This window comes from Paramisgurnus dabryanus, chromosome 17 (assembly GCF_030506205.2).
Source record: "Paramisgurnus dabryanus chromosome 17, PD_genome_1.1, whole genome shotgun sequence".
Classification (NCBI taxonomy): domain Eukaryota; kingdom Metazoa; phylum Chordata; class Actinopteri; order Cypriniformes; family Cobitidae; genus Paramisgurnus; species Paramisgurnus dabryanus.
This window is the reverse complement of record NC_133353.1, coordinates 11,891,315-11,910,537: the sequence shown is the minus strand read 5'-3', so window position 1 is coordinate 11,910,537 and position 19,223 is coordinate 11,891,315. Positions and strand designations below refer to the sequence as shown.

Below are 19,223 nucleotides of genomic sequence, written 5' to 3'. Positions count from 1 at the left end.
AACACCCAGTTTTGCTCAAAATAAATGCTGTCTTAAGAACATAATGGTGATATAGTCATTACTATGAAATTTTGAAATTCTCACACTACAGCGATACAATAGCATAGCAAATAGTTTTTGGTTCCACATAGGTTCCATTTAACCATTCAGTTAAAGGTTCCTTAGCCAAGATGTTGTATGAGAAAGCACAGACATATGTGATCTCGCCAGGCTGCCGAAAGTGCGTCTGCACCATATGTCGGAGCACTGCCCACTACACCATTGTTTCTCACCCAGGGGGACCTCAACAGCTTTCCAAGGGGGCCTCAAGATGACTTAAAGGGCACCAATGGTCCGATTCACGATTTAAGATATCCGTTGGTGTGTATTAGTACGTTTACGATATGCAAAAGGTAAATACCCCAAAGTAAACGATAAAGCGAGTTATCGTTTCCAAAGTAAACAACACACGGATTGTAGGCAACAGTTTACTTCCTGGGATTGGTGATGTAGACAAGACCGACATTATCATAATTCCTCCCGCTTGTACTCACAGCCTGTAAATTAACTCCTGTTAGCATTGCACTGTGCGTAAATCTTTCAAACATGGTAAGGAGCATCACATTTCCGGCTGACGTCAGAGGCATTCCAACTAATCACAATGTACACAATAGCTGGCCAATCAGGGACACACGGCTTTTTAAATCCGAGCGTTTCAGGAAGAGAGTGAAATCTGGAGCTACAAAAATGTACGGTATGTTGACGGTATGTTGACAACAAAAATGTACGGTATGTTGACAATTTTAACCATAAACCACGCAAATGCATTGCATTACACCAAATACACAAAATAAAAATGTTTTTTAGCAATGAAATAGGTGCACTTTAAAGTTATTCAAAATAAGACAAAAATAATCTAAAAAATAAGGAGAATCTCAGCTTTTACGTGGTATATGACAGATGGACAGGCAAATTGTGGTTCAATTGTGATGAAGGGTTAAATATAAGCTTATTTTTAAATCAGAAAATCTCAAAAACATGACTTTCTGAGAATAAAATCCATCAATTTTTGACATGGATTAGAGCTGAAGATCTTGGCTTCATTTTTAACATTTTACACGGGCTCGGGCCGGGCTTGCGCTCCGGCTTTGCGCGGTAAATGAGCGGTCAAGTTCAATGCTGCTGGATGCACTATCAAGTGCAGGACAGTGCTGAAGGCATTTAAAGTGGATTTAATAATTTTCCTCAACAAAAACATGTAGCCTAATCTTGGTAAGTAAATGTTTTTCAATGTATAAATAAATATTAATTGAGTCATAGTTAATACATAATTTAGACTTATGTTGGCATTGATGGAGAGAAGTGCCGAAGCAAATCCCGCGGAGCCTTTATCTTAATTTCGTTATTACCAAATACCCATCTTAATTCAGAATGTATTATCTTAATTTAATTCGTTAAGAAATAATTGTTTTTATTGGCATGTTGGCCTATGTATAGTGTATTGCATAGGCCTATTTAGAATGAGATGTTACACATGACTTCTTTTATTTCTTTGTTTCAATTCTGTCGGGCTCCGGTCATTTCGGGCCTAACTTTTAAGGACCGATTACAGCTCTAACATGGCCTTACTTAGTCAGTATTAAATATGAAGGTGATATTTCACCAAATGTTTCTTTAATCCATAGAGAATGATTTTATGTGAAAAAAAATGAACGAAATCACTTCAGTCGGGTTTTAACAATTGCAGTAACATAAACTAATACACTAACCCAGATTTTAGATCAGTAATGGGAAATACAGGGAACACACAAAAAAATAACAACAACAACAACAACAGAGACACGCATAAAAAAACTGTATACATCTGTGAGGTTTAAAAATGATGTGCACCAATAGAAGTAAATAGCATTAAGGTTGGGAAATGAAGGTTAAATCTATAAATCCTTATAGTATTTTGCTGCATGATTTAATAGGGTGAAAGAAACACATCCGTAATGAATGTCATGAACCACATTTGAACGCAGCATATTTGAGATATATTAAACATGCGTGTTGGATGTGAAAGAGACTGCAGTGGGCTGGCAGAGAGGCAGAAGCATATGACATGAAGAAGGGCGTCAATATTAACATAATAATTAGTTTAAATGAGGGAGCAACCTGGAAAAACAGATGAGGAAGGTAAAACGAGACAATTAACAGGTAAAGTCAGCAGGAAAATCATGTATCCTGGTACGGACGGTTTATTTATTATTTGAGCAGCACCCAAGCGGAGAGATGCTCTGGAGAAGTTAGGTGTGCGCGTGAAGTTAGTGATTCCTTAGAGCGAAGTGGAAGAGTATAAGCTCGTATGTCCGCGTGTGTTTGCGTTAGCGCCTCTAAAGCGAAGCAGGGAAGAGGAAAAAGTGGGCGGGTCAAGGGGGCGGAGCTCACATACGTGCTGCCTTGAGTGACACGTGGCGTGTACCTCTGAATACAAGGGCTTGAATGCCTTCTGGCCTGACGCATCTGAAACAACAGTGCAAAGCTACATTAGAGGAAGACCAGTGGCCCAGAAAAGTATTCTGATACTTAACCACACTTCAATTTAGGAAGTCATAGCATTAGACAGTAAATCACCAAATATAGTGGCATCTGCAAGCAAATGTAGAATGGCTTTGGCTGTTATTTGACAACACATTAAATAGACAAAAAGCATTGGTAGAGAAGAAAGGGGAATAAAATAGGAAAACTACCTCGAGATGGTACGTAAGGTATAATTGTCGACTGGCCATTGAATTATAAAAAAAAATATTTTCTAATAATTCAAAGGACCGGGGTCCATTATTACGCAGAGACATTGCTCTGGTGGTTATTTTAAGACATTTGACAGGTCGGGTATGCGTTTATTAAAAAATGAAAAGTGAAACATCTCTCAACCAATCAGAATAAAGCATTCAACAGCCCCGTGGTATAATGTGCCCTATATTGGCACGATGTCTACAACGTTATGGACCAGAACGGCTAATAAATGTCTGTATTTTTTTTTTTTGTTATCTTGACAATTTTGCTTGTGCTTGGTGTCTTAAAAGCCACTTGAACTGATCATTTAAACTGTGGAATACAATGACAGCACATTTTAGTGTGGCTTAAGGATTCAAATACTTTTTAGACCTGTAGGTGGAGAGGAAAAGAGAGAGAGAAAGCGCGAGAGAAACTACTAAACAGATTATACCCCACACATGTAAGTGAACTCTCTATTTTTAGACTTATATACTAAACACCATCACCAATCTTAAACCCAAACCACTGCAGTCAGGTTATTTTTACCTTTTTGGGTGTGCGTTTGTGCATGTGTGACAAAGAGAAATAGCGAGACAAGGAAAAACAGCGCACGTTTGCTTAAATTTTAAAGATAAACCACTAAGACTGAATACATAAAAAGCTAGATTTTCAGCCAGGTTCATGCATTCATAGTCTGTTGTTTTGCTCATAGGCAAAGCGGCAATGTGTATATGTTCAGTTGCGTGTATGTTTGTGCATCAGCAGGCTGATGTAAATGTATGTGTACATACAGAGGCTGCGGATCGGCCCGGGCCCCTTTGAGCCACGATGGCTCCTGAAATAGCCTTGATCCAGCTGTGCATCTCCTCTGGGCTATCAGCCTAAAAAAGAACAATGGAAAAATCTAGAAAATGCAAATACTGTAGCGCTAGCCCGTGTAAAACTGGTCAGCACAATATTTGTGTATTGTGGGTTGCTGTCAGAAGCCATGAAGCTGCTTTGGTCAGAGTGGTTTTTAATTTTAAATCAGTGCAAGATATCTCACAAAAGTAAATTACACAAAATAAAATGATCAAGCTATATTTTACAAAAGGAAAAAGCCTACTTGAACCCTGTCCTAACATATTTGGAAAGTACATTGAATATTTAAAGCAAAAAAAAAGAGGGGGGAAGCCGGAACACCTCACCTGGATATAAAATGTTCTGGAGGTTGTTACAACTTCGAAAAGGTTGTCTCGCATCATTATTTCACTAAAAATATAAAGAAAATTTGTTTAATATTAAATCTACACATTTGTTGTAAATATAGGTCTTATTAAAACAACCTGACAAAATCAAAGCAAGACTGTTGACTGTGTGTTGTACCTGTGTTTGCATTCCTGCACCTTATGCACCTCCTTCAGAGAAATAATTCGTAAAGGATCTTTCTCCTAAAAGATAAAAACATGAAGAGAAAAATATATAATAGCCCTGTTTAAACCTGGTATTAAGATGTGTTTTGGCTGATTGGATCGTAAGTCGACGATGCTAAATACAGCTGTAAACGGAGTGTGACCTAATGTGAAATGTACCACGCACAATGTTTTATAAAAACTTATTTCTGGGTTCTTTGGCTTGTTAGCTGTAAATATTGTCAGAAAGCAGCTTTTAGGCATTATTCTGTTTTTGTTATAAGCCAGAAATGACAAGGAGGCGGCCTCTTGAAATACAAAGTCAATGGAGATGGTTGGATTGTTTTCCCCCCGGTGGGCGTGGTTTTCAGGTTATGACGCGCTGCGCTCTGACTCTATACTAATAAAGAGCCAACCAGGCAATCTGAAGTCAACAGGTAAATTTATCAGAGATGGCATTTAAACAATTTTTGCCTTTTAAAAGATTATTATTAGCTAATACACAGAAACAAACACACACACTTAAATCACACAACTGGCAGAAGCTTGGAATTTCACAGGCATAGTGCAGTTCATGTTGAGGCAGAACACTGGTATTTGCTTTAGCTTTAGTTCAGATAAAAAAAACTAGTGGCACAGTAAACTACACAATTCACATTACGTTTATTCATTTTAGAAACCAGGAATCTGACACCATCTGACATACTGTAACAGAAGCTGTTACAAATCAACTGATAATTATAAACACCCTTTCAGCCTCAAAGTCAAGGTGAACAAAATTTAAAATAGGAACTATTTAATATGATTAATAAACTTATCTTTTGTTTTTCAGACCATCTGTTAAGATACAGGAATGACAGCACACGCAGCACTGAGGAGCATTCAGTTAATAATAAATATTACTGCCATAGAATACAAAACATACCAGCTCAGACTTGAAGTAACTCATGGAGTTCTGCTCCAGAACAAAATATCTCCGTTTCCAGGTTTTCATCTAAAGACAGATCCAAAATGGATGAAAATTGTGGAAAATGGATGAAACCCTCATACAATATTTCAATTCTCAAACAAATCAAATTCTCATTTTACAATAAAAATTCTTTGAACTCACCAGTGCACCCTGTTTGACGCAGAATCCTGCTTTAATCGCGCTGTGATCCTGTGCTACTCTACTGTGCTGGGGAGTCTTCCTCAAGGCCATCTTCTCTCCTGCAACCCCGTGTCCCCCCTCTCCGTCCTGCAAAAAGAGAGATATAAAGACAAACTCTTCATGATGGCCACAGCAAAACATAACTTTGCAGACTCTGACATGAAAAGAAGTTGTATGCCTAAATATTTTCTTTGAAGCGTCAAATATTTTAAATTTCAATGAAATGACTAAAGTGACATTTGTGAAAATAAGGTAATTCAATTACTGACTAATAACCTTTTCATTTCCATTAAAGTAAAATTACTGAACCTAAACATTAAAGCTTTATTAAAAAAAAGTAGGGATGTCCCGATCCGATATTTTGGATCGCATTGGGGACGATCCGGGCTTTTTGGCTGGATTGAATATTGAATCCAGGACCACTCCAATTCCGATACTGTGCATTAGTCTTCGTTGTTACTGCCAAGCTATTAAAAGGACAAAGTATTATAAAAGCACCATAAACGTTTTTATGCATTATATTTAAAGTCTTCTCAATACACTTGATAGCTTTATTTGAAGGAGCAAACACACATTTAAAGATATTTAAGTTCACGAAAAGACTGTAAAATATATCAAGCATACTTATTTGCTCAAATGTACCTGTTATCTCCTAAACACTGCCATGATTTATAATTACTAATTTCCTTGTAACTTGTAAATAGGGGTGTCACGATTCTCCAAATCCTCAATTTGGTTACATTTTCGATTTTTACCTTTTTTTTGAAAGCACAAAAAAATGCTATGACCTTGAACCCAGAGATGCCATGTTAGTTGTGCTGCCAGTGGAAAAATATGGTACATGCACATACCTGATAAAACGAAACTTCCTGTCAGATGAACATTCCTGTCAGCACTTTGCAATGCATCTGGTCATTTAAACATGAGCGGGAGTATTGATGAGTTTATATGGACGCAAACTATTATGTCGGAGTCCCCTGCTTGTGTTGTTAGTAAACATGCTGCACAGTGTTTTGTACATACATATGTTAGAGGTTTCTCTGAATTTTCAGCACAATTGATGTAATAAGATCGCGCAACTTTCACACGCTTGCAAAATGAAACTGCGGAGATCAGCCGCTTTAGTTTTATCAATGAAAGGCTAACCGTGTGTTCGCACCAAAAGTCAGAAAAGACAATTGACAAAACCACTGTGACAAAAACATTCATCAGATTAGATAAATGGGCGGAGAGAAGGCTGTTTGAACACATTTAACCACATGTGTGCGTTTACACTACAAAAGCTTGGCAAGCCGACCGAAGGTGACATGGGGGCGTGGCAGCATTGACGATTCAATTTTTTTATTCGAAGTTCAAGGTGGTGACTTAATTTCGATCGATTTCGATTTAAAATCGAAGTTGTGACACCTTACTTGTAAATCATTTTTAATGATTGTTTTTAACATTTAAAATTATTGGCAGGTATCGGCTAATACTCAATATTAGGGAAGCAACGATACCGATACTGGTATCGACCTCGATACCACATTTTCTAAAGTACTCGGCGTGTAAGGGGTTAATGCCTCTTGTGTTGTCCTAAGAGGCAGAGTTTACAACAAACTGGAAAACTGGTCCCTTGTTTTTTTTAAATTATATGACTAAAGCTGTTACCTGTAAATTTAAATCATGTTTTTTATTAAGTACTCGGTATCGGTATTGGCAAGTACTGAAATGCAAGTACTCGTACTCCAAAAAAGTGGTATCGTGCATCCCTACTCAATATTCTGGAATCGGATCGAAAAAGAAAAAAAGTTGTAGCAGGACATCCCTAAAAAAAGCTCATTTATGACAAACTTAGAGGGTTTTGCATTTGAACAGGAAACTGTGTATTTAAGGTGTTATTTTTCCAAAATATAAAACAACAAGGGTACAATGAACTGTATGTTAATTTGGAATAAGTAATTTGTCATGCACATATCATTCACCCCTGACATTGCTGTTCAAGAAATGTGAAATTGCTATTGACCCTATTTCTCATTGACAAAATGTGAGCAGGGGCTACATACTTGATTGGTGACCCTAAATGTACTGCATTACCAGCAAGTGTTTTGTAAGGGATAATGTAGAGGCAGCCGGTAGTTATTGGGAAATAAGCCCCGACAGTGTGATCAGGACCCGACGCGAAGCGGAGGGTCTTGTATCACACTGAAGGGGCTTATTTCCCAATAACTACCGGCTGCCTTATCCCGCTTATTACACGGCTACTTACCACATAAGAAGAAAAACTGGACATGAATATGAATTTGAAACATTTTATTGGCATATTTGTTTTAAATTAACATTTTTATCCTTCCGCGAAACTTTGCACAGATGCATAAAATGATCGTAATACCTTATTAAGATCCTCTGCTTCATACTTGTCTGTCTCCATTTTTTTCTTCGTAGCTGTCATGCTCTATTTTGTCAAGTTCAGTCTCAGTAAGCTGTCTGTGTCTTGTCGTGGTTGTCGAGTGTTTGTCACAAGATGGCGCCAAACAGACAGTAATCTTTATTGATCTTTATTGGCGCGGAGCGATTTTACTCGTGAAAGTAGTCCGGCTATGCGTTATTATTTTGGAGCGGTTATTATTTGAAAAGAACGAACCTGCAAATGTCTCAACTGACCAATCAGAATCAAGCATTCCAGAGAGCCGTGTAATAAGTATTAATACCATTCTTCTAAGTGATTTAAAGTACCTGTGTTGGTGTGACAACAGCCACTCCTGCAATAATTTCCGTTTTGTACGGGCCCTGTTTCTTGTTGCCATTAGACGCCAACCTCTGACTCTCAGCCTGAACCCCATCAGAGGACTTGGGTACCTTAAAGAAAGAAAGAAAAGGAAAAAGTACGTTTTAAACATGAATAAAGCACACATGAATTAACAATCGATTGTGAAACTCAACAAAGGTTTATGGAGTTTCCTTTAATCCATCAGGCCAGTGCCTGGAGTACAGTGAGAGTGCTTCCTGCCACTGCATGTGGAAGTGTGATACATTAGTGACACACACACAGAGAGAGAGAGCGAGCGAGCGAGCACATATGCATGTATGTGTGAGGGAATTCTGAAGTGGGGATGACTCAGAGGTGAGGGTCATTCAAACAATACAACTTCCCATTAGTCAGCCAAGTGACTCGTAAAAGGAAAAGCCATCAGGATGAGAAATGCACAGCTCAAAAAAAAAAAAAAAAAAAAACAACAGGACAGGGTTCTGTTGAGTAACTTTCAACCTCCTTTGTGTATGTACGTGTGGGACTCCACGTGCACTCAGAGAGTGAAAAAAAAAAACTCTTTTGCTGTTGCACTCTTCTTAATTTTATAAAAAAATATTATTGCCTATTACCACAATTGAAGTGGAATGCTTATGTCAATATAAACAGATTTCAAAATGAAAATTTGTATCAGTTTGTCTAACATGACTTTGGGGTTGCTTCTGTCATGCTTTACCCCCATTTAGAAACTGTGGTTTAACATGGTACATTTTTGTAAGGCATGGATACAGGTGTATGTCACACTGCATTTTGAGCATGTGTGCACTCACTGTGATTTTAGTTGCATTGTTGAGCGCGTTGACCCAATCCACTAGATCCTGCTGATCATTAGCCTGAAGAAAATACTTCCGCATTACTGCATTTATGACTAAAGACAGAAAGAGAGACAGAGAGAGATATTAAACTTCATTTCCCATAAACCTTATTTCTCATTGACAGAATGTGAGCATTCTGAAGTATTGGTGTGATGCCAATGCAGGAGCACAGCTTTAGGGTGTTCAAAAAATGGCCATGAACCACAAAAGCATCTTAAAGTCTCCCTGGAGTCAATAATTTTATCAGTTAAAACCACTGATCTATATAAATGATTGGATTGCGCATGACATCACAATTGTGAAACCACTGTGCCGCCATATTGGTATGCCCAAACATTCTATTAAATCAATGGATGTATCAGATTTTAATGAAAAAACATCACAGTAAGTATACATTCATCTTCATTACAGTATCAGATCAGCGGACAGACCGCAGCAAATTTAGTATTAATGACAAACGTGCTCATACTGAAATCTATATAAATAATCATGCTTTGTACCATATGTGCAATAAATAATTTGTTGTGTTATGTAATTTTTATCTCTTTAGAAGCTACCTAAACTAAACTGAAATGTTGATCTATTAGCTTAATGTCAAAAAAACTTTATTTATACTGGTATAATTAACATAACGCAGCATCGCACTCACCTTAACGTTTTTTTTTTTAAATCCATTATCCTCCCCGATTAAAACATAAACATTGCAAATAACATCAGAATTAACAATTAATTTACGTACACAAATCCTAAAAGTGAATTTTGTGTGACTGATACGCTGTAAACCGAGTGAATTTACATCATGATTTTGAATGTAAGTCAATGACGCCCTCTGCCAGTTGGGCTTACCAAGATGGCCGTTCGAACTCTGTGCTGGATTCATCTCACGCTGTTACGTTAAGCGTTCTATACGCAATCCAGTCATTTATATAGATCAGTGGTTAAAACTCATCTTTGAGCATCATAAATACATACAGTATATAAAAGTTTCCCTGTCACAGTAATTCATTCATGCTTTAAAACAGCTTGCCTCATGTAGAATACGTGGATCTATGACCTCTACTCTTTCATATCTTCTCGGACCATAGATATACAAGTAAATAGATGCTACATTCGGCAGTTTTAGACACACAACTGCTAAGTTCGGTTTCACACAATGCGTATATGAACTGCACGTTTGGCAGCACAAATCTTTTAGCGCTGATGTTAACAGGTTACCGCACTCACCCTGCATATGTGAGTAGCACGTGTAAACAGCACAGAAGCAGAGCAGAACCAGCTGTGCTGCAACCGTTTCAGCGCCTAGGGCAGTAAACGAATTTCCCTTGCAGTGATTTTGCGTTGCTTACTAGCGTGGTATGTGGTTTTACAGCTTTTATTTATTAAAATTATTGGTAACACTTACCATAAGGATCATTGGTTAGTATTAGTTAATGTATTAACTAACATGAACAAACTATGAGCAATACATTTGTTACAGTATTTGTTCATCTTTGTTAATGTTAGTTCATAGAAATTAAGCTTTTAATTGTTTGGTCATGCATTAAAGGAACAGTATGTAGGATTGTGGCCAAAACTGGTATTGCAATCACAAAACGTGTGGCTAAAACTGGTACTGCAATACCACAGCTGGTGGCCAATATACCAAACGACAACATAAACATCAGTTGAGGGCTGCAACTCCACTTTTTAAATGACAATATCTTGGCCGGACCGCTGTTGTGAGTGATATGAGTATTTGAAATGAAAATGATTTCTTAATGTCTAGTGACATTTCAGAGCCATTTAATGATTAATTGATATAAATTTCTTACATACTGTTCCTTTAACTAACATTAACAAGATTTTAATAAAGTATTAGTAATTGTTGAAATTAGCATTAACAAAGATCAATAAATGCTGTATAAGTGCAGTTCATTATTAGTTCATGTTAACTAATAAAAAGGGTTACCAAATTATTAAAATAAAATTATTATCAAATAAAAAACAAGGTTCAGTGAGGTAGAACGCAGTGTGCTACATGTCTTTCTCCTCATGAGAAAAAAATTAACACAAGCTATACTACAGCTAAACATAAATATATCTTTTTTGAAAAAACAAATCGAAGAACATCATTTAGGCTAATTGAAAATTCACAGAGCCACGGTCAATACAGAATATAGCAGTGTCTTAATGAAATTACAATGTACAAAATGAATGCAATGCAGAAGGCAATGCATATTAATATAAGGCATTTTCAATAATAAATTAGAAGATAAATTAACCTGTATCTATAATATATAAAAAAAGACTCTTTATTTAGGCTAAATTAGGTTGGAGAGATAATTTTTAGTCATTTAAATTTTTACCGTTTTGCGGTGCAATGATATTATGCAGCGCTCAGAATAGTCCCATTGGTAACTTTCAATAGCAGGGGACTATTTTCGGGCACTGTGTAATATCAGTGCACCTGCTGCAACCATGGTACGGCAGCAAAGTCCTTGATTATTACGCCAGAATGAGAGTATAGTTCCAAGGCATATCGGTATAGAAAAATCGCAACTTTTATTTACTGTCAGTCTTATCACACGATGTAACTACAGCTATTTTTGAGCGCTAATGGTCTAATCAGATTCAATGGATTATGCTTAGCTATGCTAAAAGGGGTACCGCCAGACCCGGAGAGCGGCTGAATGGATTCCCAAATGGTAAAAATCAAATGTTTAACTCTAGGGGAGCTGGAAAATTATTTATAAATATACGAATAGCCTAGTAGCCTTACTAACCAAACCCTAAAATCAGAGGGACATGATAAGTGAAAATCAATGGTCTAGAAACAGCTAATCCTGGTTTTAAGCTTAACCTAAAACAAACTGTAAACTTATTTCTGAAATCTGATTGGTTGATTGAAATGTTGTCCCAGGGTCAACATAATGTTGCCCTGGGGACATCAACCACTTGGCAAAATCAGGAGAGCCTTTATTATACATGTATGATGTATAACAAGAAGGGCATGATGTTAACATGAAAACCGCGGTTGTTGCGGTTGGATGTCATCAATAGGGTTGGCTTGGCAGTAGCGCGGGAATATGGGATTGCGGTTACCACACCAGCCTTATAAGCGCAGAGTCTATGCGGCATCCAAACATAATATATGACTCAAACTACTGATCCACATGTTTGACTGTGCTGTTGTGATTGGTTACATGTCTGTGACATTTGAAACCAAGATGATTTTAAACATGAATAAGACTGTCTCCAATTTTATGGAGAAACTTCTCAGCAATGGTGTTGAATGATGAATTTGCACATTGCTTGTCTTAAAGCATATTAAAAACAACACACATAAACAACAATAAAAAATTCCCACAGGGAGAATTTAACACAAACAGTCTGCATTACAGCACACTTGCATGTGGATTTATGCATTTGGCTGACACTTTTAACCAAAGCAGCTTACATTGCATTTAAAGTACACAATTTATTAGTATGTTTCCTGGGAATTGAACCCACAACCCATGCGCTGCTGACATAATGCTATACCAAATGAGCAACGCCACAACGATTACCATAGTTTCAGTTCACAAACTCATTCAGGTTGTGAGAATCAGATTTAAAGTAAGAAGCTAAAGGAAAATAGAGCTGAGATGTCTGTTGATTCACTGAATGTTTGGTGGGATGAAGAGGTGAATGCTAGAATTCAGTGCCGCACAATAAATGCCTTTGTGTGTTATGCTGCGCTGAAATGTTCAGCCTTGTACCAAGAGGTCACACTCGTGTCTAGTTATCTCATTGTGTGTCCTTCTATGGATTAAACCTAATGTGTATTTCTGAGTGTGTGCATGCATAACAATTTCTCTTTAAAAATATTCATGAGGCTGAAACATGAGTCAAGTCACCAGACCAGACGCAAGAAATCCCTCTCTTCCAGCCTCAACAACTTGACCAAAGTGTCTTCTTCGCTGCATTTAAAGCTAAACAATGTTCACCAACAATGGACCAATCATGTATATGTATAAATTCTAGTGTTCTTCTCACACTAAGCTATTAGATGGCTTAGGAATATTGTGCATAAGTCTAATGCTCCATCATAAAGTTCAAAGTGGTAAGGAAGAACACCTGCATTATGATTATAAAAGCCCATGTGCACACACAGCACCTTTCTACAACACACATCTATCAAGCGAACAGACCACTGTTTCCTGTTTCCACTTATGCTGTGCAGAAGTCTACCATGTGTAGTTCAGGAACGGTACAGGCTAAACAACACAGAACCCGTGAGAACATGCTTGAATCGTGGTACAGGCTAAACAACACAGAACCCGTGAGAACATGCTTGAATCTTTCTAGTGAGAACAGAAGAGTAAAGGATATAGGCCTACTGTTTAGTGGAGCACCACACAATATTACAAGCCCTACTCAGAATCACAAAAGCAGTGCTCAATATTCAGATTTTTCTATAAGTCATTTAGCCAATAAAATATATAATCAACTTTTAAGACATGATTGAGAGAAAACAAATCATAGTGAATTATAAACTACTCATTATTCACGCAGAGCAAGGATGAAATAGGGCTGAGCGGGTATATTGAGTTTTGGTAATATATGTATTTTTTTCCAAGTGGGATGAGAAAATACCGTCCTATATCAGTATGGTCTGACATGACCCTCCTTTTTAACAGAAGCTCTGCCAGAAATATACACTGAGGTCGGACATAAGCTTTCCAACCAGCCCACATGTTGTGCAGCTGTATATTTTCAAAAAGAGATAAAAAATCTGTCTTTCAATTATATTTTCATTATATGCTGCTTAAATAAATGTGATTGTGACATCTCACGAGACTTTGACATTTAGTCCACTTAATAGAAAACACAGATATTAGTTGTATATCACCATTCATGACCAAAGCCCTAGGTTGAATCATACTTTGAATTTGCTTGCAAACTGAACATTTAATATGTTAAACTGATACATATCACATATATTGACCTTTCTTTGGCATCACAAAAATGAAAAATCTTGTAGTTAGAGTTTTGTTATTTAGTAAACAATTATCATGACTGTATGTGGTGTATATGTGTGAGAAAATCTTACCAAAGCAGTACTCCGCCTTTGGCCTCTGTTTAGTGGCATCACTGACCTAAACATATGGAAAATAAAGTGAAAACAATGTTGCACACAAACAACTAATTATTTACAGTAGGTCACTTACAAAAAAGTAACATTTATTATGTTGATATACACCTTAATACAGTCTGATATTCTTATTCATGTACCGCCACATTTATATTGTACTCCAGCCAGGGTAATTAAAAAAAATAATATCATGCTACCATATCTACAAATATGTTATTACGTAGCTATGGTAGTTTTTCATTACTAGTGGTAGCATGTTTCTAACAAGGGTAATGCAGAAACGGCAAAATATGTGAAAAGTTATTCTGTGTTTACAGAGGTGCTTACCTTGGATATGTAGGGAAGACTCAGTGAACCCACGGGTTTGGCACCTACTGGTAGGTTCTAAAAAACAAAGTCAATATCACTAGATGGCAGCTCTGAACACAAATATACATCTCATTACCCAGAATGCAATGCCTTCAAACTTACAATACAATGCAATGCAGAGCCCATTAAAGAGTATAATATCACATGATTAGCCTATGTAGAAGTTTATGCTGGTACCTGTGGGTTGTCCATGTACCAGACCAGACTACCCTGCTGCGTATCCAAGATGAAATACCGCCGTAGGAACTTGCCACTGTTCTCTACATCCTCGATGTCCAGGAAACCGCAAATGCGGTTCTGCCGGTCCACGTAAGGCATGTCCTACTCTCGTCCAACTACACATTACCCCTCTCTCCGATACCAGAAGCGGCTGCAGAGAGAGACAGACATTGAAAGAAATGAGTACAGGATAATATATAAAGAACAGAGGGTGAGAGAGAGAGAGGGGGGGGAGATAGAAAGAACAAGGAGAGAGAGAGAGAGAGCAAGCGAGTGGGCGAGAGGAGGAGAGAGAGAGACAGAGGTTAGTCAGACTAACAGTAAATGAGCTGATGTAGTTTGGTCTTAAACATCCTCCTTAACCTTGTTGACTTCTTTCTTGCTCTCGCTCTCTTTCTCTCTCTCTCTTCTGACGTGCATGCTCTCTCAGCTGACAAACATTTTCTTTCTCTGATGTTTGTCAAAACTTTGTCCATCCATCTGCCCAGAATCTGAATCACAGCACTGCCCTGCATTAGTAACAGCCAAAGCTAACAGCCAAAGCTGTAAATCACATTCCATTTAGATGGAGAACAAATGAAGAAACTTACTAGACTGATTGTTTATAATGCTTTCTGGTGTTTGATTTTCAAAATGTTCTGAAATGTGTCAGGAAAAAGCAGCTGAAAAAATGACAGCTTGTTATCTCCAACCACTTCTAAATATGACACTTATGCTATACATTAGCGATAAACTGAATGTTCAGCAACCAAAACTATTTGTCCAAAAACACAAAAAAAATTTAATAATGGAATTTTCGGTGTACAATAACGTTTTTGATGACGCAATCAAATAGCAACCAAGGCAGAGTAAAAGGTGCACACACTTTATAAATGCAGCAAACGGGCTTTATATGATGATGGACAGATGATCAACAGTAACGTAATCAACCACATCACCAAAGAGCGCATGTGTTGAAACTGTTTACAACTAAATGGCTGCGCTGGAGAATACAGATGTGTGGATTCTGCCATTGAGTCTGTTCTAAAAGATAACGACAGAGCATTGATTTTAAAGAGGAACAGAGAAACATGTGATCAAGGCATTTGTTGATTGGAAAGATGTTTTTGCCGTCCTTCGTACGTGAACGAGCTAACGTTAGCTACGATGGTCGCTATGAAGTCGGGACATGAAAACCCTATTGTCATTGTTGTTTCTCCTTTGGTCGCACTTATGGAGGACCAAGTTAAAGAAGCAACTGAAATGGGTATCACGGCGATGCAACTCAGCGTGCACAACGAGATTGATATAATTAGCGTCGTTGCCAGCTTCTTTTCGGAACCCCCGGAATCGTGGCTGCTGAATAAGTGGAGGGACATGCTAGGCGTAATGGGTATCGTCGTGGATGAAGTTCAACTAACGTACAAAATGTAAGAGATAGTCTGACTGTATGACCTAGTAAATACTTAATGTTGTGATATAAATGAAACGTTGTAAACATAGTAGGTGTTGATGTACGTTCGCCAACTCAGACTCAGGGGGGCAGGTTTTCATATTTTATTGAAGCAGCCCTGGGCACTAGGGCTGGGTGATTAATCGAAATCGAACCGCAATCGCGATGTGCAACGTTGCGATTAGCAAATCGCGAAAGGATGCCATATGATGCGATTTGAGAAATATGCAGAGAGGCTTTGTGACAGTCTAACCAATTGAGCGAGCGCAAGTATGTCTGTGCTTTCTCCGTGAGAGGCACGTCAACCAAAACAGCGCTTTTCCTAAACTGACGAGGGGTTTCAATTTAAAGCATGCGCGCAGCCCGTGTCTCTCAATGCTTGTTAAATACTCGCGCCCGTTTCCCTATTGCAAGACTTTGCGCGTGCGTCTTCCACAACAGACAAGGTGTTTAAACTTGACGCACACGCACAGCCTGTGTCTCTATGCTTATTAAATACTCACGCCTGTCTCCGCAAGTCCGCATCGCAAGACTTTTCGTGCGCGTCTTCCACAACAGGCAAGGTGTTTAAACTTGACGCACACGCACAGCCTGTGTCTCTATGCTTATTAAATACTCACGCCTGTCTCCGCAAGTCCGCATCGCAAGACTTCACGCCCGCGTCTCTCAAAACGGATGATGCGTTTTACACACACACACGCCCAACAATGCTTACAAGCCTGGCTCCTTATTTAAAACAAACTAATACCATTTAACTGGGTTGCTAATGTCACTTGAATGAAATGACATGACATTGAACGCATTTGGATTTTATATTCGTTTTAAAAATCCCAAATGTAGCTTTTTAATATTTTGATAGTTATGAAGTTGAGTATTACAGTTCTTTGTTTACAAAAACAAACAAACTTGCATTCAAATCTTTTCAGTAAAACTCAGTCACCCATTTAAATATTTTAAATTGTTGTTAAAGTTGCAGCTATAATGAACCCACTTATTTAAATACTGTGTCAGTGTTAGTCCAAGCTAAAGATCATTTTACATTTCATACAATAAGAAGTGTTAATTATATTCTTAATTTCTTTGTTTTTGTTTCCTTATTTTCACAAAAAAAACAAAAAAAAAACATAAGAATACAGTTAAATCACCAGACCCATAAGCAGTATCAGTAAGATCTAACCATCTAAAGAGGCAGATGCACATTGCATCTGCTACAAAATTTAATCGCAAATCGAATCGCAATCGCAATTCCTGGCAGAAAAAGAGCAATTAGATTTTTTCCCTAAATCGCACAGCCCTACTGGGCACCGCCATTAGCTAGCGGACCCCCACCTGCTCTTAGCATTCCATTGACTCCCATTCATTTTGGCGTCACTTTGACAGTGAATAACTTTACATCTGAGGCGTTTAAAGACTCAATTTGTGCATCAATTATTTCTAAAGAAACACAAAAATGTATAAAAGGCTCCATTACCTTGTATCTTACGTTATGGCCCAGTAAAAGCAGTTTTAGTAAAACTATGCTAACGATTGCGTCATAACCACGCGACTCTCTGTCGCACAGTAGAGAAATTACCGTATGGACAGGAGGAGAAGCGCATGTAGAATATGGCGTACTGGCGTTAAACCTTAAATTAAATAAATACTATGCAAAATGACAAAGTAATTAATCAGAATACTAAATATACTTAATACAAAATGTTAGGGATGGGCATGATTAATCGACGATCGATAATTGATCGTTAAGAATTTAGTCGATGACGTTAATTTGTTATTGATTAATCGAATACTTTTTTTTATCTAATGCAGGTTGCGTTGCCTAGCGCGTGTCTTGAAGCAATTAAATGAATTTCACTATGTGGCAGCAATTCAACATTTTACCACCAGGGTGCAGTATTTGACACCATACTCCGTTATCTGTGACCTTCCGTGTTTTGATTTCAAAAAAATAATCATGAAGAGGTCATGATTTTTTGGAACAAATGAGGTCTCTGTTTAGGAATGTGGCTTGCAGCTGAAGGTTCCGCTGCTTTAGAGCACCGCATATTCAAGCGCATATATGTTCCATTTGTCTAACTAAATGTAGTTTAACTGGCTGCCACAAGGTGATCTTGTAATAATGGTCTCATGGAGGAAAACACACTGTATTTTTGTATTCAACATTTTTGAATTATAAAAGTTAAATAAATATTTTTATTATAAAATATTAAAGATTAATCAATAGTCGATCGTTAATTCTACCGACAATCGACTAAAAAAATATAATCGAATGCCCATCCCTACAAAATGTACTCCTGTTCACGCTTGCCGTTTCTGCAAGACTCGGTGGGTGATTCAGATTTCTCTTGGCACAGCTATTAGAAGACTTACAAGTGTCAGACAGGTTGCTCACGTCACCAAGCTCAGTTTGAGTCTGCGCAGTACGCTCGACCCCCCGGAAGTGTGAGCTTCTAATTGCCTTCACTTGTCTCCGTTGAATCCAACGGGGTCGCTGTGTCAATTTCTTTTACTGTCTATGCTCAGACTTAGTGTAATCATAATGTTAGTGTCATTGTAGCGAAATAACTAGTAGTTTGGTCAGGCTGCAAAAGACGCCATTTCAACATACGTCACACACTCTGTTGCTCTGATTGGTCATAGGTCTATCCAATTGAGTGCAGAGGGATTTTTCGGTTGAGACACGCCCCATAATCATAGCCCAATGGAGCGGTATCAGACTAAAATTCTGACTAGAATTGAGTATTACAACGTCAGGCTACAGTTTGTTAACATTTAAACTAGGGATGCACCGAATCCAGATTTTTTAGGTTCGGCCGAATCCGGAATCCACCGTTTAAGATTCGGCCAAATCCGAAGCCGAATACCGAATCCTACTCGCATCCTTATTCCATTAACACAGTAAAACACATTAATGAAGTAAACAACGTCCACAGCAGTGTATTTTTCATTTTATTTATAATGAGAGTGATGCGTAGCGACACGCTCCTTTTTGCTGAAGCAAGCAGCTCCGCGCTGAAAACTATATTTAACTTTGAGTGAGAAGCTCCGCTCGTCAATGTCAGGTTTCACACGGCCGTCCAATTACAGTGGAGTAGGGGCGGGAGATTACCACAGCAACCAACCGGCTCACAGCTGAAGCATCACAGCTACCAAGCGCTCGGCTGAAAAACAGCTGGAATTTGGCGTCCTCAAGGCGTTTTCAGCTGTGTT

At 38.0% G+C, this 19,223-nt stretch overlaps 1 protein-coding gene across 2 annotated transcripts in view; it reads right to left on the bottom strand.

Annotated features, from left to right (window-relative positions):
- Positions 1–19,223, bottom strand: part of plekha1a (pleckstrin homology domain containing, family A (phosphoinositide binding specific) member 1a) — a 35,377-nt gene that overhangs the window by 2,537 nt on the left and 13,617 nt on the right. Inside the window, exons 2-12 of one of the 2 annotated variants that reach the window (XM_073812296.1) lie at positions 14,543–14,735; positions 14,324–14,380; positions 13,955–14,000; positions 8,839–8,936; positions 7,996–8,118; positions 5,242–5,367; positions 5,056–5,124; positions 4,105–4,169; positions 3,927–3,990; positions 3,531–3,620; positions 2,414–2,484 (exon numbers count right to left, since the gene is read on the bottom strand). In XM_073812296.1, the coding sequence (XP_073668397.1) occupies positions 2,414–2,484; positions 3,531–3,620; positions 3,927–3,990; positions 4,105–4,169; positions 5,056–5,124; positions 5,242–5,367; positions 7,996–8,118; positions 8,839–8,936; positions 13,955–14,000; positions 14,324–14,380; positions 14,543–14,683 (950 nt within the window). In that variant the 5' untranslated portion in view covers positions 14,684–14,735. The remainder of the gene's footprint in view (positions 1–2,413; positions 2,485–3,530; positions 3,621–3,926; positions 3,991–4,104; positions 4,170–5,055; positions 5,125–5,241; positions 5,368–7,995; positions 8,119–8,838; positions 8,937–13,954; positions 14,001–14,323; positions 14,381–14,542; positions 14,736–19,223) is intronic. The other variant, XM_073812295.1, reaches the window with a different exon arrangement.